The 21319-nt window shown below is 46.9% G+C and overlaps 1 protein-coding gene across 1 annotated transcript in view; it reads right to left on the bottom strand.

Moving 5' to 3' along the window:
- Positions 1-21319, bottom strand: part of PPP1R37 (protein phosphatase 1 regulatory subunit 37) — a 42151-nt gene that overhangs the window by 2391 nt on the left and 18441 nt on the right. Inside the window, exons 2-9 of the mRNA XM_044668569.1 lie at positions 9433-9530; positions 8520-8565; positions 7438-7538; positions 6935-7054; positions 6110-6260; positions 5430-5585; positions 4972-5084; positions 345-486 (exon numbers count right to left, since the gene is read on the bottom strand). Of these exons, the coding sequence (XP_044524504.1) occupies positions 345-486; positions 4972-5084; positions 5430-5585; positions 6110-6260; positions 6935-7054; positions 7438-7538; positions 8520-8565; positions 9433-9530 (927 nt within the window). The remainder of the gene's footprint in view (positions 1-344; positions 487-4971; positions 5085-5429; positions 5586-6109; positions 6261-6934; positions 7055-7437; positions 7539-8519; positions 8566-9432; positions 9531-21319) is intronic.

The following is a 21319-nucleotide window of genomic DNA, read 5'->3' as shown; positions in this document are numbered from 1 at the left end:
GCCGAGCCCACCCAGGGCCCCCAGTGAGATAAGAGGCCTCTGAGCCAGGCCAAAGGCCAGAAGGGCCCGTGGCACCAAAGCTTTGTTCAGAGGTGGCCAAAGCTCCCCATGGTCTGTCCTTCCCTTGGGCCAAAGGCTGCCTGTGCTCAGCAGCCCTCCTCCATCCCCCCATCCCCACCCCTGCCCAGTTCCCTTTCTCCATCCTCTTCTTCCTCAGCTGGGGAGAACAGGGTCTTCCCTCCTCCTCCCTTCTTCTTCAGCCCTGGCCCCCGGGCCCTTCACTCCCCTTGGACCTCTCCCAGCTTCCCTCTGAGGCTCAGCCTCAATGCCGCCTGTCTTCTCACCCTCGCATGTGAGTTTGGTGGATGCTAGTCCTAGACGCAGCACACTGCGGTTCCCAATCAGTCCATTTTTGAGGTTCCGGACACCTTCGTTTCCAATAGGGTTGTGGCCCAGATTCAGTGTCTCCAGGCTCTGAGTATGGGGCTGAGGACAAGAGAAATTGGGGAGACACACCCAAGGGCAAGGAGAGTCCAGTCAAGAAAGGAGCTGGGGCTCCTGGCCTGGCAATTATCATGGGTGAAGCTAAGCCCAGGGAAACACTCGAGAAACGGAGGGGTCTCCAAGCCCTGGGGTTGCAGCAGGGGACAACAGAGCAACAAGAACCTCAGGCCTGCAGTCCGGGTCTGAGCTCCATCCCATCCCAGGAGCTCTGAGGGAGCTGACTTGGGAGGCCTTGGCTGGTCTCTCTCCCTTATCTTCTGACCCCTCCTAATCACCCCTCCCCACCAGGAGGCAAGCCACAGCTAGACAAGAGATCCATGGCCAGTCATAAGCTGGCCTATAGTAGCCAATCAATGGGGCAGACCCCCTGGGCCCTGCCTTCTTCAACAGTCTAATTAGGGCCTTGGACTAAAGCATCTCTAAGGGCTCCTCCAACTCTGATGGGGTCTTCTATGATTTGCTTCCTAGTAGTCAGATCTTGGGAAACAAGGGGGTTGGTGTCCTGGCGAAGGGAGCTCAATGAGGTCTAAAGCCGACTCCTTCATAGTCTCCTCATGCCCTTCTCCAGCTTCCTTCCTCCCCACCCTACCTTCTGGGAGCTGAGAGATGTCTGATGTTGACTTGTTAGGCTTCAAGTAAGTCTCTTTCTTGGCTCCAAATTACTTCTCTATCTGTAAAATCTGGGGCTAGGGATGGGTCCTGGATTCTCTGACATCCCAAGTTCTAAGCTCCTTCTCGATGCTAAATGAGCTAGCCTCAGAAATTCAAAGGCTCTGTAGGGGCTAGGCAGAGCCAAAATGGCACAGTAAAGGCAGGAAGGTTTGAATCTCTCTGAAAATAAAGCTTCAAAATAAATATTAGAGGGCCAAAACCAAAAAGTGGACGGTGTGAGACAATTTTCCTGCAGAAAGTAATTTGAAAGGTGGGGTCAGAAGGTCTCTTTCACTGGGGTAAGAGGGGAGCAAAATCTGCAACAAAGCCACACCAACAGCTCAGGTGAGGTTTACCCCTCCCTCCCCTACTCCTAAGGTTCTGAACCCAGGACTAGGTCAGCAAGTGAGACCCTTGCCTAAGCCAACAGCAGAGCATCCTGACAGTCTGCCTGACTGGCGAAAGCCCACAGTGAGGCCCAGAAGGTATGGAGACTGTATCAGCAATGGGAGGCAGCTTCAGAACTCTCAGCCCACAGGCCCTCATACCACCTCAGAAAGTCTGAAACTTGAAGACCTCTAGAACTAGAGCTGAGAGGAGCTGCAAGAAAACACTGACATTGAAGAGAGTGTCTCCTCTACCCTAGGAACAGAGCCCACCTTTAAAATAAAAATAAAAGTCATACTTCCTGGATGTGTGACCCTGGGCAAGTCACTTAAACTCAACTGCCTATCCCTTACTGCTCTTCTGCCTTAGAATTGATATTTGGTATTGATTCTAAGACAGAAAGTAAGGGTTTAAAAAAAAAAAAAGAAAATTATTACTGAGACAAGGTAGAGCAAGGCACAAATTCAGAAGGGGTACGTAAGATTAAAGAAGCAAAACAAAGAAAACTGAGAATTGGTTTCAGGTTCTGGAAAAGCTCAAAAGGGATTGAAAAAAATCAAACGAGAGAGATAAAGGAAAAATGAGGAAAAGAAATGAAAATAATGCAAGAAGTAAAGTAATATATTTAAAAAAGAATTGACCAAATAGTAAAGGAGGCACAAAAATCCACTGAAGAGAAGAATTCCTTAAGAAGCAGAAATGGCCAAATGGGAAGAGGTACAAGGACCCAATGAAGAAAAAAAACTCCTTAAAAAGTAGAATTAGCAAATGGAAAAGGAGGTTCAAAAGATCATGGAAAAAATTGTTCTTTAAAAATAAGAACTGGGCAAGTGAAAGCTAATGACTTCATGAGACATCAGGAAACTATACAATAAATTCAAAAGCATGGAAAAAATACAAGAAAATATGAACTATCTCATTGGAAAAACAATGGACCTGGAAAACAGATCCAGAAAAGATCATTTAAAGAATTATTGGACTACCTGAAAGCTATGATAAAAAAAAAAAGTCGACATATCATATTACAACAAATTATCAAAGAAAACTTTCCTGATATTCTTTAATCAGATGGTAAAATAGAAATTGCAAGAAACTACCTCTTAAAAATGATCTCCAAGTAAAACTCCTAGGAATATTATGGCCAACTTCCAGAGCTCCCAGTCCAAGGAGAAAATACTGCAAGCAGCCAAATATCTAAATAATCTAAAAATCTAAATATCATCATGGAACCACAGTCAGGATTAAACAGGTCTTAGAAGTTTCTACATAAACGGATCAGAGCACTTAGAATATGATATTACAGACAGCAAAGAAGCTAGGTCTTCAACCAAGAATCAACTACTCAGCAAAACTGAGTATATCCTATCAAGAGAAAAAAAATGATCATTTAATCAAATAGAAGATTTCCAAGTGTATAGTTGGAAAATCTTGAACCCCTAAAAACTATTTTGCCCAGAATTCCTTTCTGTATCATCTACAATTCCTTTTGCCTTTCGTATACGGGTGTCCTTACGCAGTCTATATATAGTTTGGGTTCACTCAGCCATGCTCACTCTTCCACATGAATTGAGTGGTGACTGGTCCTTGTTGCCTCTCCCACGTGAGGTGAGTGGGGAACATTCCCTGTGTTCTCTAGCTCTCTAGTTAAATATTAACAAATCTTAATAAACATTATACTTTGGAGATATTGAATATTAATTTTAAAATCCACACGAGCATTCCTGATGAAAAGACTAGAACTGGACAAAAAATCTGATGTTTAAATACAGGACTCAAGAGAAGCACAGAAAGGTAAACAGGAAAGAAAAAACTTAAAGAGATTAATGAAGTCAAACTGTTTACATTGCTTTATGGGAAGATGATACTTGTAACTCAAGAATTTTATCATTCTTAGGGCAGTTAGAAGGACTATACATAGAGAGAGATGCAGGAATAAATTGATTATGACATGACATCAAAAAATAAAATCAAGGAGTGAAAAATAGGATTGTATTGAGAGAAGAGGAAGGGGAGAGTTTGGATAAGGAAAAGCTATTATGGTGAAACGGAGGATGAGTGCAAACACCTCCCCCACTCCCCACCCCCGAACAAACCTTATTCTCATTGGAACTGGCTTAGAGAGAGAATAACATCCACACTCAGTTAGGTAGAGAAATCTAGCTTAGTCTATGGGGAAGTAGGAAGAGAATAAGATGCTAGGGGGCAAGGAAGGCTAATTAGAAGAGTGGTTAGGCAGTGGTTAGAAGTAAACTCTTTCGAGGGACAGACTGAAAGGAGATAGAAAAGGCAAGAAAAAAGAAAAATAAGACAGAATAGATAATACAAGAAGTAAAAAATTAATTACTTTGAATATCTTAAATTTAAAAGGTTTTGTACAAACTAAACTAATGTAACCAAGATTAGAGGGGTAACAACCAACTGGGAAAAATTATTTTTACAACAAATTTCTCTGAAAAAGATCTAATTTCTCAAATCTATAGAGAACCAAGACACATTTATAAGAATATAAGTCATTCCCCAATTGACAAATTGTCAAAGGATATGAACAGATAGTTTTCAGTTGAAGAAAGCAAAGTTATCTGTAGTCAAGATTGGTTAATGTGACAGGAAATGACAACGATAAATGTTAAGAGGGGATGGGGCAAATGTGGGACACTAATGCATTGTTCGTAGAGTTGTAAACCGATGACAATTTGGATCTATGTTCAAAGGGCTACAAAACTGCACACCCTTTGGTCCAGTAATACCAATACTAAGTCTGTACACCAAAGAGATTTTTAAAAAAGGGAGAAGGACTCATTTGTACAAGATTTATGGCACTAGTTTTTGTGGCACAGAATTGGAAATCGAGGGGATGGTCATCACGCAGGGAATGGCTGAACAAATTATAGTAGATAATAGTAATGGAACACTACAGGGCTTATAAGAAATGAACAGGATAATCTCAGAAAAACCTGGAAAGACTTTCATGGACTGATGCAAAGTGAAACAAGCAGAACCAGGGGAACATGGTACACAGCAATAGCTACTCTCAGCAATACAATGATCCGGGACAACCCTGAGGGATTTCTGACAAAGAATACCATCTACCCTCTAGAGAAAGAAATTGTCAGAATCTGAATGCAGATCAAAGCAGATGATTTTTCCCTTTATTTATGTTTTTATTTTTGGACTTTGGTTATTCTTTCACTACGTGACCAATATGGAAGTATTCTTTTCATGATAAAGACGTGTATAATCCAGATCAAATTGCTTACCATATTGGGGAGGGGAGAGGGAAAAGAAGGAGGGAGACAATTTATATCCTGTAATTTCAGAAAACTTATCTAAGAGATTATTATATATAATTAGAAAAATAAAATATTAATTTTAAAATAAATAAAAATAAAATAATTTAAAAGGCGTTTTGGGTTTGTGCATTTAACTCACCAGTGTCATTCCCAGGAAAGCCATGCCTGTGTGTGTCAGCTGATTGTTCCAAAGAACAAGGGTTGCCAACCCCTTCCTCTGCTCCTTCAGACCCTCACAGATGTAGGCCAGACCTGGAGGAACAAGCTAAAGGCTGGTCTGTGGGGTGCTCTTGGGCCCTCCCTCTCCCCAAGTGTCCTACTTACAGCCTGAAAACTGAGAGGGGAGGGAGAAGATCAGGCACTTGGGACCCTCTCACTGCCCTTCTTAACAGATGGAGAATCTGAGGGCCAGGCAGAGACAAGGCCAAGGTCTCACATCAAGCCAGGGAATCCAGCTTACTGATCTAATAATCTTCCCACCAAATTGGGTTAGGAAGCTTTCTTTTCACCTGTTTTCTGTCAAGGAAGACATGCTTCTCCCTCTCCAGTTTGGCTGAATCTACTACCTCTGAGGGGGAGATGGCTACCCCTACCCACCTGAGTCTAGAACATGGTTGTTTCGAAGGTCCAGAATCTGGATGGAGCAGTTGAATTTGAGAAGGTTCCCAAGCTGGGCTGAGTCCTGTAGCCCATTGAGTTTGTTGTCTGCCAGGTAGAGCTCCCGGAGATTCATGTTCATCTTGAGGGCTGTGGCTGCCAGGGACACCCCAAGGGGATGGGTCAGCCCAGCCACCTTCTTCCTCCTCCCGTCTGCCACCCCTCTGGTCCTGCTGTAGAACCCCATTTCTTTAGCAATGGAGGGGACCCTGGACTATACCTCCCCATAGCAAACCTGCTATATGGGGACATCACTCTGAATGTGGAAGCCATTAAACTGTGAATTATTGCCCTAGTAAATACTCAAGGAAGGGCTCCGTCTCCACCTTTTATCCACAACACAGTGAGGAGTCAGTCTGTAAGAACCTGAGAACTCCAGAACACCAAAGCTTGAAAGGGCCTAAGAAACCACCAAGTGGGTCCAAGTCTCCTTCTCCTGAGAGGGCGGCAGAAGGCCCAAGCCACCCTGCCTGGCAGGGACAGAAGCAGAATCTGCTCCCAGAAGGCTCGGGTTGAGTCTTGCCTCTATAGCCGATTCCCTGCATGACATTCAATTTCCCCACTGGGCCACAAGAGAAGGGACGTGTCCAGGAAGTCTCTGGGTCTGAGCTGCTCCTCACCCAGAAGTACAAGCGGGCGCCCTGACAGGCTGGCATTCTCCAAGTGCAGCACCGTGAGACTGCTGCTTATCCGCAGGGCCCGTGCCACAAAGGGGGCCGAGTGATCCAGCAGGGGAGTGTTGTGGGCATCCAGGTACTGCAGGCAGTTCGTCTACAGGGGCCAGAGGAGCATCTGGTCAGATGGGAACCACCGTGGCTGGCTGCCATCTCTCCTCAGCACCTCCCTGGCCTGGGGCTTGCAGAAGTCTCCAGGCCCACCTCGGTGTTCCAGGCCTTCCTGAAATCTCCACCCACACATAACACCAAGCAAATCCCGGTCTTACGAGTTCATGTGGCCAATCCTCAGAGCCCTCTGCTCGCTCTGTACCCCAACCCAAACAGTCTGCTTATGGCTGAGGGGAGGAATCCAACATCCCTTCTGCTCTGCTCTTCCAACAGACCCAGAACACCCGGGATGTGCCCCTCTTACTCAAGAGGCCTGCTACTCCCCTGAAGGTTCTCAGATCTGTGGATGATTCTGTCCTCGAGTACTAGGGAGGCTGGGGGAAAGGCCCAGAGGTTTTCCATAAGGCCATGCTATGCTTCTGGAGACTAAGGGAGGCCTGAAGGGACATTATGCCATTTCCCATGGGAGCAGGTTCACCTCATAGTCCTCTGGCCCCAAATCCACCTCCATGCTGGAGAACTGGGCAGGAAGCCCAGGCCTTCTTCCCTCAGACACTTGACAGAAGGTGGACTGAGGAAGACCCCCAGGGGGCCTCCCAACGCCTGGAGAGGGGGGCCTGGGACCAAACAGGGGGAGTTTTAGCAGAGGTAGACACCAACCTTCCGCATCATGTGGGCAGCAGCCTGCCAACCTCTCGTACCAATGTGCTTATTGAAGGAGATGTTGAGATGGGTGGCAGATTCATAGTATTCTATCATGTCAAACAATGCAGAAGCCCCCTGAGGGAAGGAAGAAGAAAAAACCCTTCTTTGTAACTTCAGGGGAGCAGATGGCACCAGAGAAGCCTGGGGTGGGAGTCGTCAGGCCCTGCTTAGGCACGCTTCAGTCCTGGCAGACTTCCCACCTCCAAGCCTGCCGTCACCTCTGTGGAAGTGGAAGAACTTGACCACACACAAATGTAACTTCACTGGATCCTCTCCTCTCGTCTAACCCAATCCCCTGCCTACTTGTCCAACCAATAAGCTTTTCTTCAGCAGCTACTGAGTACCAGACACTGGCAGTGCCAAGACAAAATGAGCCAGAGGTGGCCCGAGAGCTCCTCCTCCCCTCTGTTCCCTCCTGGATTCTTAGGCAGCTCCCTCAGGGTCAGGGCCCCACTCACATCCTCATCCAGGCTTGTCTGCTCCAAGTCTACCACCTTGAACTGCAGTCGCTTGAAGATTTCCTCCAGGGCTTCGCAGGCCTTGTAGTCAAGCTTCTCTCCTGGAAGAAGAGGCAGCAGGAGATGAGGGTCTTGGGCCACAAACAGAAAGACCTCCCTGGCCCTGCCTGGGGCTCAGACTTGTTATGAGATGGGGTGATCCATCCCAAATGTTCGTGCCGGGTATCTGTGCCCAACCTGAGATACAGCCTGCTGAGCTCTACTGGTCTGACTGGCCACACTTGAACACACTGGACATTGACTCTGACATTGTGGTGTCCTTTTGGTCCTCTTCAAGAACAAAGGACAACAATGAACCACTGGGGGTGAATTCTGGCCCTTGCTGTGAGGCTGAGTCAGGGGTCTGTTTCAAGCTATGATGAAATCTTACAGAAGTCAGCAAGGATGTAAGAGATTGTGGCCTGGTTTTTGTAGAGTAGGGAAGGACCCTGACCCCCAAGGAGAATAATCCTCTGAAACAAAGAGGACTTCTGAGCTGGACACACTGACCCACGAACCACGGCAGCCAGAATGGTCGACAGTCTTCCATATCTCGAGTGTGTTCTGTGTCCAGTCCTTGAGTCACTCACATTCTTCTTTTCAGGTCACCCAGGTTTTCCCTTGACCTCTCACTCTGGCCTTCTGACCTCTATCCTCCCTGGTCCAAACTATTGCTTGGTCTAACCTCTCTAGACCTCTGGACGCCTAACTCTAGCTGTGATTCCAGCAAACTTGTACACTGTGGCCTATGGCCCAAAGATGAAGGCCCACAGGTCCTGACCTCCCTGGCCACTTCTGATACCAAGATCTAGAGCTGGAAGGACCTCAGAGATCCTTGAGCCTTTTTCAAAGATGAAATCACTGAGGTCCCGGGAACTTCAACCACACTCCCAGTGCCGCAGGTACATGGGGCAAAACTAGGATTGGCGCCTTGGCCTCTACCTGCCCCAACCCAACCCTCTTCCGTGGCTGCCCTCTATCCTGTCCCTGCCCCAGGCCAAAGGAGAAGGGCCCATCTGATCTGGGAAGCTCTGGACACCAACCTTTCAGATCAAGGCAGTCGATTCGGTGTGCCAAGTCAGTAAACTCCTGCAGAGAATAAAGGCAGGTGGTGAGAAGGCCCAGGGTTGGGAGAATCAGAGCCTCTTGTGACCCTGGCCCAAGAAGATCCACAGTCACAGCTAGTTGGGGGCTGAGGAGTCCCCTGCTGCCCTCATCTTACCAACAGGGATTCTGAGCCCCGCAGTGGGGAAAGGACATGCCAAGGTATCAAGGAAGAGCAGAGATCTCAAACGTGGATCCTGTAGCCATAAGAGAGGAGCTCAAATCCCCACCCTGTGATTCCCTGTGATTGACTACTACTATGATCCTGGGCAAGCACCTAACAATGTCTCAGAATTAGTTTTGCCCTGTACAAAGAGGCTCCAAGTTATGTGGCATGAGCAGCAGAGATAGGTCTAACCCAGGCCTCCTGCATCATCACTGTTAGAAACAAAGGACTCCCCGAATCTGGACTCTTTTGTGACTGGCTCTGTAGCAGAGGCAAGCTGTCCCCATAAGGTTCAGTGGAGGAAACTGAGGAAAGCACTCGAAGCCTGCTTTAGAATTCCACTGGACTTGGAGAGTAGGCAGGAGATGGTAAGGCGCTGCAGGGAATCCTCATCTAATGTGTATCACACCTCCACCTCCATGTTACCAGGGAAGAAAACAGAAATGAGTCAAGGAGTCAAACTACATCACATGGGAAGAGTATTTTGTGGGCTTTTTGACCTTCGGACAAAAGAAATTCAGAGCTAGAAGCAGAGTGAATGTCAGGAAGGCCCCGAGAACAGGGAAGGGCCTTAGCCTAGAGCAGTTCCAATTTTAGCTTAAAGTCAGTGTCAACAGAGAAGGAAAGAAGTAAAGTGGATCGTCCCCCTCCCCCATAACTGCCCACTCCCCCCTGCCTTGGGGTACCTGGATCTGCTTGATGAGCTTGGGGATCTGCTTGCAGTTCAGTTTCTGGCAGGCCTGTTGGTAGGCACCAATGATCTCCTCCACGGTCACATTCTGGGCTGAGGTCAAGAGAAGGGTGTGTCAGGCGTGGAGAAAAGGGAATGTGGGTGAGAGAAAGCAGTCGGCTTAATCTTTGCCCCGGCTGATCCTCAGCCTTTCAAAGTTAGTGGGGGCCGAGGGAGGTCAGCCTTTCACACCTCCACGCCCAGTCAGGTAGACAGCACCTGGGAGCTGTACTCGGCTCCTCCTCTTGGGCCTAACAGCCTTGCTGCGGGCCTGCCAACAGAGTGGCCCAGGGCACCCCCTAGAATTTGAGCCCATTAAACGTGGAAGAGTTTCCATGGTCTTAGCTTGTCCAAGTCTCTTATTTTGTAAAGGAAGAAACATCTGCACAAGGGAAGGGACTTGCTCAAGGTCACACAGTGGTGAGACTTGTGAAAATTGTGAAAGACAATGTAACAGCTTCGATTCATTCAGTACCCTTCAGTTTAAAAACCTCTTAATTCCCAAGACCATGCAGATGAGGAAACTATGACAGAGAGACACTAGGCAGCTTGCCTCCGAGCTGAGAAGCAAACTTCAATCTTTGCACCCCAAGGCTAGCCCCCTCAGCCCCTTGATCTTTGCATCCCGAGGCTAGCCTCCGCAAGCACCAGTTGCTCCTCTCCAGCTTTCTGAAATTTCAGGCTTCGCTTCACCTTCCCGGGGTCGGGGCCTCCCAATGAACCAGGAGGCAGACGACCGATCTCTATTTCCCCATCATTCACTTCCTCCTTCAGGGGCACCCAAGGACACACTGCTGAGCACATGTCGGGCAGTGAGTGTTGCCCGTCCCCTCCTCCCCCTCACTGAGCATTTCCATGGCTCACACAAGGGCAGCCCGGGAGGATGCCACCTGGTAGTGCCATGCTGGCATTGGTCTGGGCACAGAGCCAGGGGCTGCACCTCCATGCTGGCCCCAGGGTAGAGAAGTTGAGGATGGAGAAGAAGTCCTGAGGGTCGGTGGAGAAAAGGCCCACGCAGATGGCCCTTCTTTTTTTTTTCTTGTTTTTTTAAACCCTTAACTTCTGTGTATTGGCTCCTAGTTAGAAGAGTGGTAAGGGTGGGCAATGGGGGTCAAGTGACTTGCCCAGGGTCACACAGCTGGGAAGTGTCCGAGGCTGGATTTGAACCCAGGACCTCCCATCTCTAGGCCTGGCTCTCAATCCACTGAGCCAGCCAGCTGCCCCTATGGATGGCCCTTCTGAGAAGTACACTGATCACATGCTGAAGATTCCCAGAGCAGGCAGCAACTTGAGATGGGCCACAAGGCCTTATCTGGGGCTCCTGCTTTACATTTGGCCTCTCATCTGATCCTCAATAACTCCGTGAGGGAGCTACTAACGGAATAAAAGTGTCCACACGAAGATGCTGAAGCTTGGAGAGGTTAACTAACTGGCCCAGAGTAAGCTGAGGTAAATACTGGAAGCAGGATTCAAACCCAGGACTCTGCCAGTCCAGGGCAGGAACAGGAATGGAGCCTGGTCTGTCCTTTCACGGTCTCCGGCACAGTGTAAGCCCCCAAACCATCGGGGTGGGGGTGGGGGTGCTGGGGACGGCTGCCCACCTTAGCTGGGCCAGCTGCTCCGAGATGCTCCCTGCAGGCCGGGCAGCCTGAGCACCCAAAGGCTCAGGAAAGAGAGCCCCGGGTTACGGAGTGTGTGGGCAGCGACTCCACTCACACCCAGGACCCTCCCAGCTCGGCCACATCGAGGGCTGCAGCTTAAGTCTCTTTCCTAACCCAGAGCCAGTGTGGCTGCGATGCTGAGTGAACCCCGACATTCTGGGGCTGCTGGGAAGCCGACCCCTGCCGGGCGGGCTCCAAAGAACACCTGAAACCACACTCGGTCACTAGCGTCCAGGCTGGGGTAACTGGAGCTGGGCATCGGATTACTGACGGCTCCGCAGGGTCAAGCACCCCCCAGACAGGGCCGGCCACCGGTGGTCTGCTTCATCTCTGCTCCGAAGCCCCTCCCTGCCCAAAGGCCGCTCTCCAGTCTCCTTCCGTCTCCGAGGTTTCTGGGGGTCGGGCACAAGGCCTGGTTTTGAACGTTTCACACCTGGGAAGCGTCATTCTGCAAGGGAGGCGGAAACTACTTGGGGCACACAGCCAAGGCCGGAATCCCCCAGCAGTCAGTTCTGCAAGTAATCATGGGAAATGGGAGAAGATGGGATCAAAGATCAGTGCTCAGGAGGACGGGAAGAACTCTGGCTTGGGAGGCTGGGGCCTGGGTTCAAATCCTGACTGTGACACTGACTTGGTGGTGGCCTTGGGTGTCCCTCTCGCATCGTAGGGGAGTGGTCCTTTCTGGGCCTCAGCCCCAGGGCTCTGGGGAGGCTCCTGACGGCGGCCCCACCAGGAAGGCAGCGAGATGGGGGTTCCCCCCTGGAGCTGGCCATAAGAGGGACATCTTGCCTGGATATGCACCAGCAGAGGCCAGAGGACACCCAGGTGACAAGGTCAGGTGGTACCTGTGTACATGGAGTCCCAAACCCCGAGTTCAAATCCAATTAGCTCTGCCACTGGTATGCATAACTAGACTCATTACAGCTCCTGAAGCCTTTGGTTTTCTCATCAATAAAATGAGGGGCTTGGCCTGGACTCAGAGGACGAGGGTTCACATCCCAGCTGAGACAGATCCCGAGAAAGTCTCTTAAACCTCTGCTCCTGCCAAAGGGAGAAAAGCGGAGGAGGGGGAAGATGTGCCATCAGGCTACCTCAGGGGAGGCTGGCAAGCAAGGGCACTGGGCCTACAGAGGGCCGCTGGGCTTCCAGCCTGGACAATGTAGGGAGAGCCAGGTGCTGGGCGAGCTGGAGACCTGTCTCCAAGGTCACTTCTGGCTCTCCGGGTGGGATCCTGTCACCCGAGGGTGCATCTAGCATTCTAGGTGCCTGTTTGAGGTGACCCCAGAGGGCTGGAGCAGAGCCCAATACAGTGAGAAAGAGAAAGTTAGGGGGCGCTGGTCCCCAAGTCCTGGTTGCCCTTCCTCTTAGGCAGTGAGTGCTCTGAACACCTTCCTGTCCTTTGGTGATCTTTCCAGCCTTGATGGTCTTCACTCCCCTCCCATGCTATAAGACACCTAGTGGGCCTGTTCTCTGTTCTTCACACACAGGTCCACATCTCCGGGCCCTGGGCCTTTGTACTGGCCAGGGCACATGCCCAGAATGTCCTCCTCTCCTTCAGAAGCAGCTTGGCCAGCTTCTTCATGAAGATTTTCCTGATCTCTTCTCCGTCATCCCTCCTCCCCAAATGGCTGCTGGCTGTTGCGTGTGGCTGTGTCTGTATTTACAATATCTGTGCTCAGATCCTCTCCCAACAAAATGCAGCCTAACGAATGACACCGAGCCAGATTCCCCCTCTGCCCAGTGGGGCCTTAAGGAGCTGTTTGTTCCCTCCCCTCCTCTGGGCTCCTGGCATGCATGTCATGGAAAAGCTTCCCTCACCAGGGATATGGAGTCACCAGGGACAGGAAGGGCCACGTGACACCGGCCAATTAATGCCCCAGCCGTCCCCTGGGGGCTCAGTTCTCCCTAGACAAAGGGGTGCTCTCCCTGCTCTGACAGTCTGGAGGTCACGGGGCTCGAATTCCCACTCGGGGACCTCCTCCCTGTAGGACCTCGGCTGAGTCAGTCAGCCTGTGAAGGCCTCGGTTTTGTCAACACCTCATCACCTCCCCAGGCCCTTCTGACTCCCAATCTAAGACCTTATGACCTTCCCTCTCCAGGTCAAGGAGGGCCTTCTGCGCCTCCCCTCCACACACCCCTGCTTGGCTCAGTCCTGCTATTCCATATTCAGGTCCGGGAGGGCCCATCCAGCCCTGCAACTGGGAAAATCTGGACAAACTGAGGGAGGAACTCCAGGGCAAAGAGGGTTTTTAAGCATCCAAAAAATGTGTCAAGTACTCAGGCCTGGAGGCATGAGACACAGTTCTTACTCTCAGGGCACTTGGAATCAAGACATGTGTGCAGATAAGTAGAATGGAATCAGATCACTAAGCACAGAAGAGGCCCAAGGTAACAGGAGATAACTTCAAGGAAGGCTTCCCAGAGGCAGTACCTGCTGAGCCTTGAAGGGTGAACAGAATGGCAACCAAAGTGGAGGGGAAGAAAGAAGTGCCAGCCCAGGAATGCCTGAATGTTCAGGAATGGAAGGGAAGCCAGGGATAAAGACTTGAAAAGACAGGCTGGTGCCAAAATGTAGAAGACTGAAAGCCAGGCTAGGGTCAGATTTTATTCTGTTGGAAAGGGGAAGCTGCTGACAAACTTCCAGGGAAGGAAGGGATAAGAGCAAAAAACAGCCCCTTCTGGGTTTGAGCAATGTCTATCTGGCAGAAGGATGAGGTGGGGAGGGAGAGGAGGAAGGGAGCCTGTATCAAGTGCCTACTGTGTGCCAGATCCTGTGCTAAGCATTTTACAAATAGGATCTCACTTGATTATCCCAAGCAATCCTCTGCTGCAGGTCCACTGGACTCAGGGGACCCTCCCGGTGTGGCCTGGCCTAATTGTGGGCACTAGGTGCTAACAGGTCCTAGGGGCTGGGTCTCTGGCCATGGGGCTACCACCAGGACCATTCTGGAAGGGTAACTAGAGACCTCCTAGAGCTGCAGGTGACTGGGTCAATAGGGATCAATTAATTTAATCAATATTCACTGCTGACAGTGTGTCCAACTCTAGGCTAAGATGTGAGGAGACAGAAAACTCAGAGAATATGGAAAGACAGTCAGAAGGAACTTGGGAACATAGAAAATAAGAGCTCTACAAGCCCTAGAGACTATCCAAAATCCACAAGGGAAAAACAAAGCCCAGAGCCAGGAAAGAGCCTGCCTAAGGTAAGAGAAAGTGGGTGACAAATGGGGGTGGGGTGGGGGGAGTGGGTGTGGGATGACTGATTCTTTCACCTGTGAGATATGAGCAGTCAGGGAGGGAGGGAGGATAAAGAGCTCCTCCCAGGGCAGGCTGATCGCTGTGTCTGTAACCAGAGACACAGAGCCAGTTGAAATCATCCTTTGTCACTGGGCCTCAGAGGAATGCTCCTAGGAACGCTGCCTGCCTGCTGAACAATCAATGTATTCCTAACCTGGAAACTGCTTCACCTGAAACCCAGTTTGTCAAGCCCCATGGCTGTGAATCAATTACATTGGTAGGGAGACACTGAACGTGACTAAAACAGACCTCATCAGCTTTCCCCTTAAACCCTACCCACTTCTGCCTTCCCTCTTACTGTAGGGAGAATGTGGCCTCAGCCGCCCAGGCCCTCAGGCTTCTCTTTCTCATTTACTTCATATTTATCCTGTTTCCATCTTATTTCAATTCAATTTGATGTGTGTTGTTGTCTCCACCATTAGACTGTGAGCTCCTTGAGGGCAAGGAACGTCTTTACATCATTTTGGATCCCCAGTGCTTAGCACGGTGTCTGGCACAAAGGAGGCACTTAAAAAATGTTTACTGCCTGACTGACAAAGCAAGTAGAAAGTCGTTCCCCCGCCCCCCCCAAACAAATCATGCCACTTGCTTCCTCACTTAGAACAGGGCAATTCGGTCAATCCCCAATGATTTAAAAAAAAAAAAAAAAAAGGCCCTCTCCAACCTATGGAAATGGTAGGACCACAAGCTGAGCAGGTCCTGATAGTGATCATCCTGGTTATCTCCAAGTCTCCAGCATCTCCTTCAAGCAGCCACAGCAGCTAGGGCAAAGGAGGCCAAAGAGGAGAGATAATGCAATGGCCAAAGGCATGGCTCAGGGCATTCAAAATATGGAGGCTGTCCTGGAACCATGGCAGATGGCAGCACCACGGTGACTTGGTGGCTGCTCCCTCCTAGTATGTCTGGGTAGGATATCTTTCCAAGTAAGTAGTAAATGAATGACTTACTCTTCATAGTCCCATCCTTCCATCAAGATCAAAATAGAGAAGTTGCCTCTAAGAAGCAGGAGAAACAGGAGAAAGAATTATAGGAGGAGAGGGAGGGCTCTTCAGAAAGAGTATAAAGGAGGACCAAGATCACTATCAGGTTGAGGTTAAAAAAGAAAGTTGACATCAGCAACAACTTAGAAAAGAAAAATAATGGGGGCAGCTGGGTAGCTCAGTGGATTGAGTCAGGCCTAGAGACGTGAGGTCCTAGGTTCGAATCCGGCCTCAGACATTTCCCAGCTGTGTGACCCTGGGCAAGTCACTTGACCCCCATTGCCCACCCTTACCACTCTTCCACCTATGAGGCAATACACAGAAGTTAAGGGTTAAAAAAAAAAGATAAAAAAAAAGAAAATTAAGAAAAAGATTGTTTTCAATGACAACAGCTCCATCAAGTCATACTGAAACAAACTCTGAAAAATGGAAAACAGATTAAAGTAAAAATATTTATGATGACGATCATGATTCCGTGGTGAATTTCAGTGGATGTGAAGACAGCCATCACAATGAGGAGGCTAAGGAGTCCAGAAACCACTTCAACCAGCAAATGCTTGTTTTCTTGCTAAATGAAAAGACCTGACAACTGAGATCAACCCTGATTTAGGGTAAAAATTCATTTGCAAAAACAAACAAACAAAAAAACTCTAAAGAGGAAACTGGCAGAAGAAGAGTATTATGATCTCAGCAAGGCAACAAAAAGCAGTGGAGAGAAACATGAGCCAGAAAAACACTTAGGATCCAACTAATAAGCCAGGTCATCCCCAAAGCATTTAGATATGAAGCTGGAAAGACAACAAATAGATCCAAAATGGAACAGACTTGCAAGTTTTTCTACTCTCTATTTCTACTCTACTCATCTAATAGATGATGGTAAAACTACCAAATTTTTTTTTTTTAAATGGCATCTTAGATAAAGTAGTTAGATAGTATGGCAGTAGTATGGGCCTCACCAAGTAAGCCCACTCTGGAAGCAACACAATTTTAAAGAGACAAAGTTTCTAAGATATATGAGAGGGGAAGATACCAATAGGGTGGGAAAGGAAAAAAAATCACCAATATTTTTACTACCAAAAAAGTCAAGCCAAAAGACTTCAGCCAAGTCAAATGCTTATTTTTTCATCTCCATAACATCTACGTACACACATCAACTTCATGACGCTCTCACCAACAATTTCCTTACATCCTTACAGTCATACAGATGACTAAAAGATGAAGAAAATGCAGGATCCTACTGTGCTTCCTGTCTGCAGGTAACTAAAAAAAGCAAATGACCATATAGAACAATACCAAGTATCCTCTCCAACAGAAGCAGCTAAGTGGCCAAGAGGATGGACTCCAATGGCCCTGAGGTCAAGAAGACCCGAGTTCAAATATGGCCTAAGGGACTTACTAGCTGTGTAAGTCACTAGGCCCAATTTGCCTCAGTTTCCTAATTTGTAAAATGACAACAGACATACCTCCCAGGGTTGTTGTGAGAATATAGCATTGTGTCTAGCATATAGTAGGCACATAATAAATGCTTGTTTTATTCCTTCCAACAAAGCCTTCCATGCAGAAATTAAAAGATTCCTCTAGATATGTGATAACATAATTTAATGATGGCAATTTAACAAAATCAAACAAGGCATTTGACATGCTCCAAGTGCTCACCATTGTAATGAAAGCTATTTTATAGAAAGTCCAGGTGAATACGTTCCTGAAAGTGGGATTCCCAGATATTCTTGTTTGTGCATAATGTTATGTGAACTACAAGTTCCAGAATATTTTCTCAAGATCGGCCTCTACTCAAAAGAGCTCAGGCAAACATTGTACCTGGGATTGAGCTTCATGGGTGGATGAATGAATACAAACTCACTTATCTCTTGCTGGTCTCACACCATGTTTCATATCCATCCACACACTCTTGAGATACCTTGCTATTTGCCACAGTGGGTTCATGCCCCATCCCCTTTCTTGGGAAAAATACTCAATATCCTGAGTGCTTCTGGAAAAGAGGGTGATATTCAGTTGTCATTCCTATATAAAAAAAATCCCCTTACTTAGCCCTCACTCCTCTATGCCTTGATGTCTTTCCCCATTAAAACATAAACTCCAGAGGGCAGGGATGGAATCCTGAGGACTTAGAATAGCGTCTGGCATAGAGGCACTGAGATGCTTTTTCATTCATTCATTCATTCATTCATTCAAAAATACACAGGAAAAATCAAGTGAAAGAGGAATGCATATTGTCTAGATGATGACATGCAGCTGGATATGTTACCACCCATAAACAGAGTCCTGATCACTGAGAGAGGTATTGCCTCTAGATGGAGCAATAAGCTGGGAGTGTGGGATGGACTGCATTTAGGAAACTATATCCCAAAGTGCTGTGTACATGGAACTGCCTATTTTATTTGGTGTCAAAACTTAAACTTAAAGACAAAGTGTTCATTATGGAGCAGATGAGAGCCCCATACTCTGCAAAGGAGGGAGGAAGATGATCTATTCATGTTTCCTTTCTTCTTGGGGCCCCAAATTGTTCTCACATTTCACACCCATTGTTTCTTTTACATTGTTGCTGCTGCTGTGGCCACTGTTTTCCTCCAATGCTTACTTCACTTTGCATCAGTTTATTTAAGTCTTTCTATGATTCTCTAAACTCATTACACCAAAGTAGAGTGATAGTTCCATTATCCACACACCATAATTTAGCTATTTCCCATCAATGGGCAATGACTTTGTTCTCAATATTTTGCTACCACAAAAGTGCTGCCATCAGCATTTTGGTATATGTATCTTCTGTGCATTTTTTCTTTTTTTAAACCCTCACCTTCCATATTGGGGTCAATACTGTGTATTGGCTCCAGGGCAGAAGAGTGGTAAGGGTAGGCAATGGGGGTCAAGTGACTTGCCCAGGGTCACACAGCTGGGAAGTATCTGAAGTCAGATTTGAACCTAAGACCTCCTGTCTCTAGGCCTGGCTCTCCATCCACTGAGCTATCCAGCTGCTCCCCTTCTGTGCATTTTTAAAGAAAAAAAAATTTGAATGACTCTCTTTTTGGGAAGGCAAGGATGGCTAGCCCTGTCCCTATCCCCTCACTCCATCTCACACATCCCCATTGGAGAGGAAAAAAAAAATGAGAAAAAAAAAATTTTTTTTTTTTTTTGCAACAACATGCCTAATGGAGCAAAACAAATTGTTCATGACTGAAAACATGCCTTACTCTGCAACCTGAGTCTGTCGGATCTCTGGCACAAACTCTCACCTTTTACCTCATCCTGCACTCAACTCAGACTTGGTTCCCAGTTGCTGTTACTGCTTCTCTCCACATTCTTATCAGCCACCACCCACACTCCCTACTCCCAGATGGAAGCCACCAATGCTCCGTTGCCACCTCTAGACTTTCTAGAAAACCTTCCCTCATGATCTCTCCTTGTTTGAGCTTCACACTCCCTAACTCTATCCCCCAATCCTGATTTTAAAGGCCATTATAACTTGCCTCCTCTCCACCCTAATTCTTCAATCTACCTCCACTAACATCCCCAACCTAACCTCTGGCTTACCATCAATGTCCCTCTATCTAATGGCTTTTTAATTGTTCCATGAGCAAAGCAGAATTGCAGTGGCTCAAAAGAAACCGGAGCTGCACAATTTAGAAGCATCTCCATGCTAAATGTTTACATGGGCTATCTGTGCTAGATTTAGAGCCTTTCGTGCTCATGTTGGTCTGATTAGCCACACTGTTGGACACAATGTACAAAGTGATACCATTTTGGTCTGAAGGACACTAACCAACATATGCCTTAAACTCCTCATTTGCTCCTATTAACCCATGTTGCTTGTCTCCTTGGCTAAAAACCTAGAGAAAGGGCTCTGCATGAAGTCCCTCTGCTTCCTCTACTTTCCCTCAATTCTAAACCCATGGCAATCATTGCTCACCTAACATTGTTTCATTGCCAAGTTCAATAATTTTCCTCAAACCTGGTCTTTCTTGACCTCTCTGCAGCATTTGACAATGTGGTTTACCTCCTTCTGGGTACCATCCTCTCTCATACACTGTTTTCCTGGTTCTCCTCCAATTGGATGATTCTTTCTCAATCTCCTTGGCTATTCTTCATGTATGCCATTCCTCACTAACCTTAAAGGTCTCCCCCACCCCAAGGCTCTCTAAGAGCCCTCTTCTTTTTATCTTCTTTTGTTTGCTGATCTTATCAGCTTCCTTGGGATAATCATCTAGATGGGGATAACTCCTACAATTCAGCTCTGGTCTTTCCTGAGCTAGTCCTGAATCATCAAATGCCTTTTGGATATCTCCAACTATACTGCCTGCAGACACCTCAAAACCAAAACTCGTTATTTTCTCCCTCCAAACATTCCCCATCTTTTCCAAACTTGTCCATTTTTTTAATTTAAAAAAATTTAAGCAACAAAAATTGTCTTCTCTTCCTCCTTTCTATCCCCCACACTTCACTGACAAAAAAATTTCTTTGAAATATGTATGATCGAGCAAAACAAACTGCCTCACTGGCCGTTATTTTTTTTTTTAAAAGAAGCATCAATCTGCACTGTGACTCTACCACTCAGGAGGTGGGTGGAATTTTCATCATGAATCCTCTGGAATCGTGTTTGATCACTGTGTCAATCAGAGAACCTAAGTCTTTCAAAATTATTTGTCTTTTTTTTTTTTTAAAGCAATTCACCAAATGACAGGACCACCTTCAGTTTCCAAACTTTGCCAACACACAAAAAAAAGCTAATATAAGCATTATAATTTATACATATGGGTCTCTTTATTTTTTCTTCCTTCTTTTTTTAAATAACCCTGTAGCAGTAAGGTGGCGCAGTAGATAGAACATGGGAACTGCAGTAAAGGAAGCCTGAGTTAAAATCCAGTCTCAGATATTTACTGTGTGATCTTAGGCAAGTCATTTAATCTTGCCTGCCTCAGTTTCCTCATATGTAAAATGGGAATAACTATACCTACCTTCTGGAGTTGTTGAGGATCAAATGACATCATATTTATAAAAAGTTCTGCAAATCTTAAAGTTAATTATTCCTATTATTATGGGTATAGACTTAGTAGTGGTACCACCAGTCAAAAGGTTTGTAGTTTAATGATTTTTGGGTCACATCTGCTTTCCATATTAGCTAGGCCACTTCACAGTTCCTCCAAGAGGGCTACAATGGACCCTTTTACCCATGGCCCCTCTAATATCCGTGATTTTCTAGTTTTCTCAATTTGGTCAATCTGATGAGTATGAGGCAAACTATTAGAGCTATTTTACTTTGTACTTCTCTAATTATTAGTGATTTTGAAGTATATTTTTAAAATATGGCTACTGGTGGCTTCATTTTCTTTCTCTGGAAATGGGTCATTCACATTCTTTGACTGCTCATCAATTGGGGAATGGTTTTTATTCTTAGAATTTATGATGTTACCCTATGCCTAAGCCATGTCTCCATTTGGAGTTTATATTGGTTGATATATGGCATGAGATGTTCGTCTAATTCGAGTTTCTGCAAATGCCAAATTCCAGTTTTCCCAACAGTTTTTATCAATTAATGAGATCCTAGTGCAATAGCTGGGATCTTTGGGTTTATGGGACACTAGCTTATCAAGCCTGCTTGCTTCTGTATGTTGTATGCCTCATTTGTTCCACTCACCAACTTCTCTATTTCTTAACTAGTACCAAATCATTCTGAGGTCTACTGCTTTGTAGTACAGTTTGTGATTTGGTCCAGTACTTAGCACAGTGTCTGGGCACATTAAGTAGGTGTTTAAGAAATGTTTATGGATTGATTGGTACTCCTAGGGCCCCTTCTTTCCCACTTCCCCCACCCCTCATTATTTCTGTTCATATTCTTGACCTCTTAATCCTATACATAAATTTTTATTTTTAGTTCTATGAAGTAATCCTT

Source organism: Gracilinanus agilis, chromosome 3 (genome assembly GCF_016433145.1).
Source record: "Gracilinanus agilis isolate LMUSP501 chromosome 3, AgileGrace, whole genome shotgun sequence".
NCBI lineage: Eukaryota > Metazoa > Chordata > Mammalia > Didelphimorphia > Didelphidae > Gracilinanus > Gracilinanus agilis.
The sequence above is the reverse complement of the archived record's forward strand: the minus strand, read 5'-3'. Positions and strand labels throughout refer to the sequence as shown.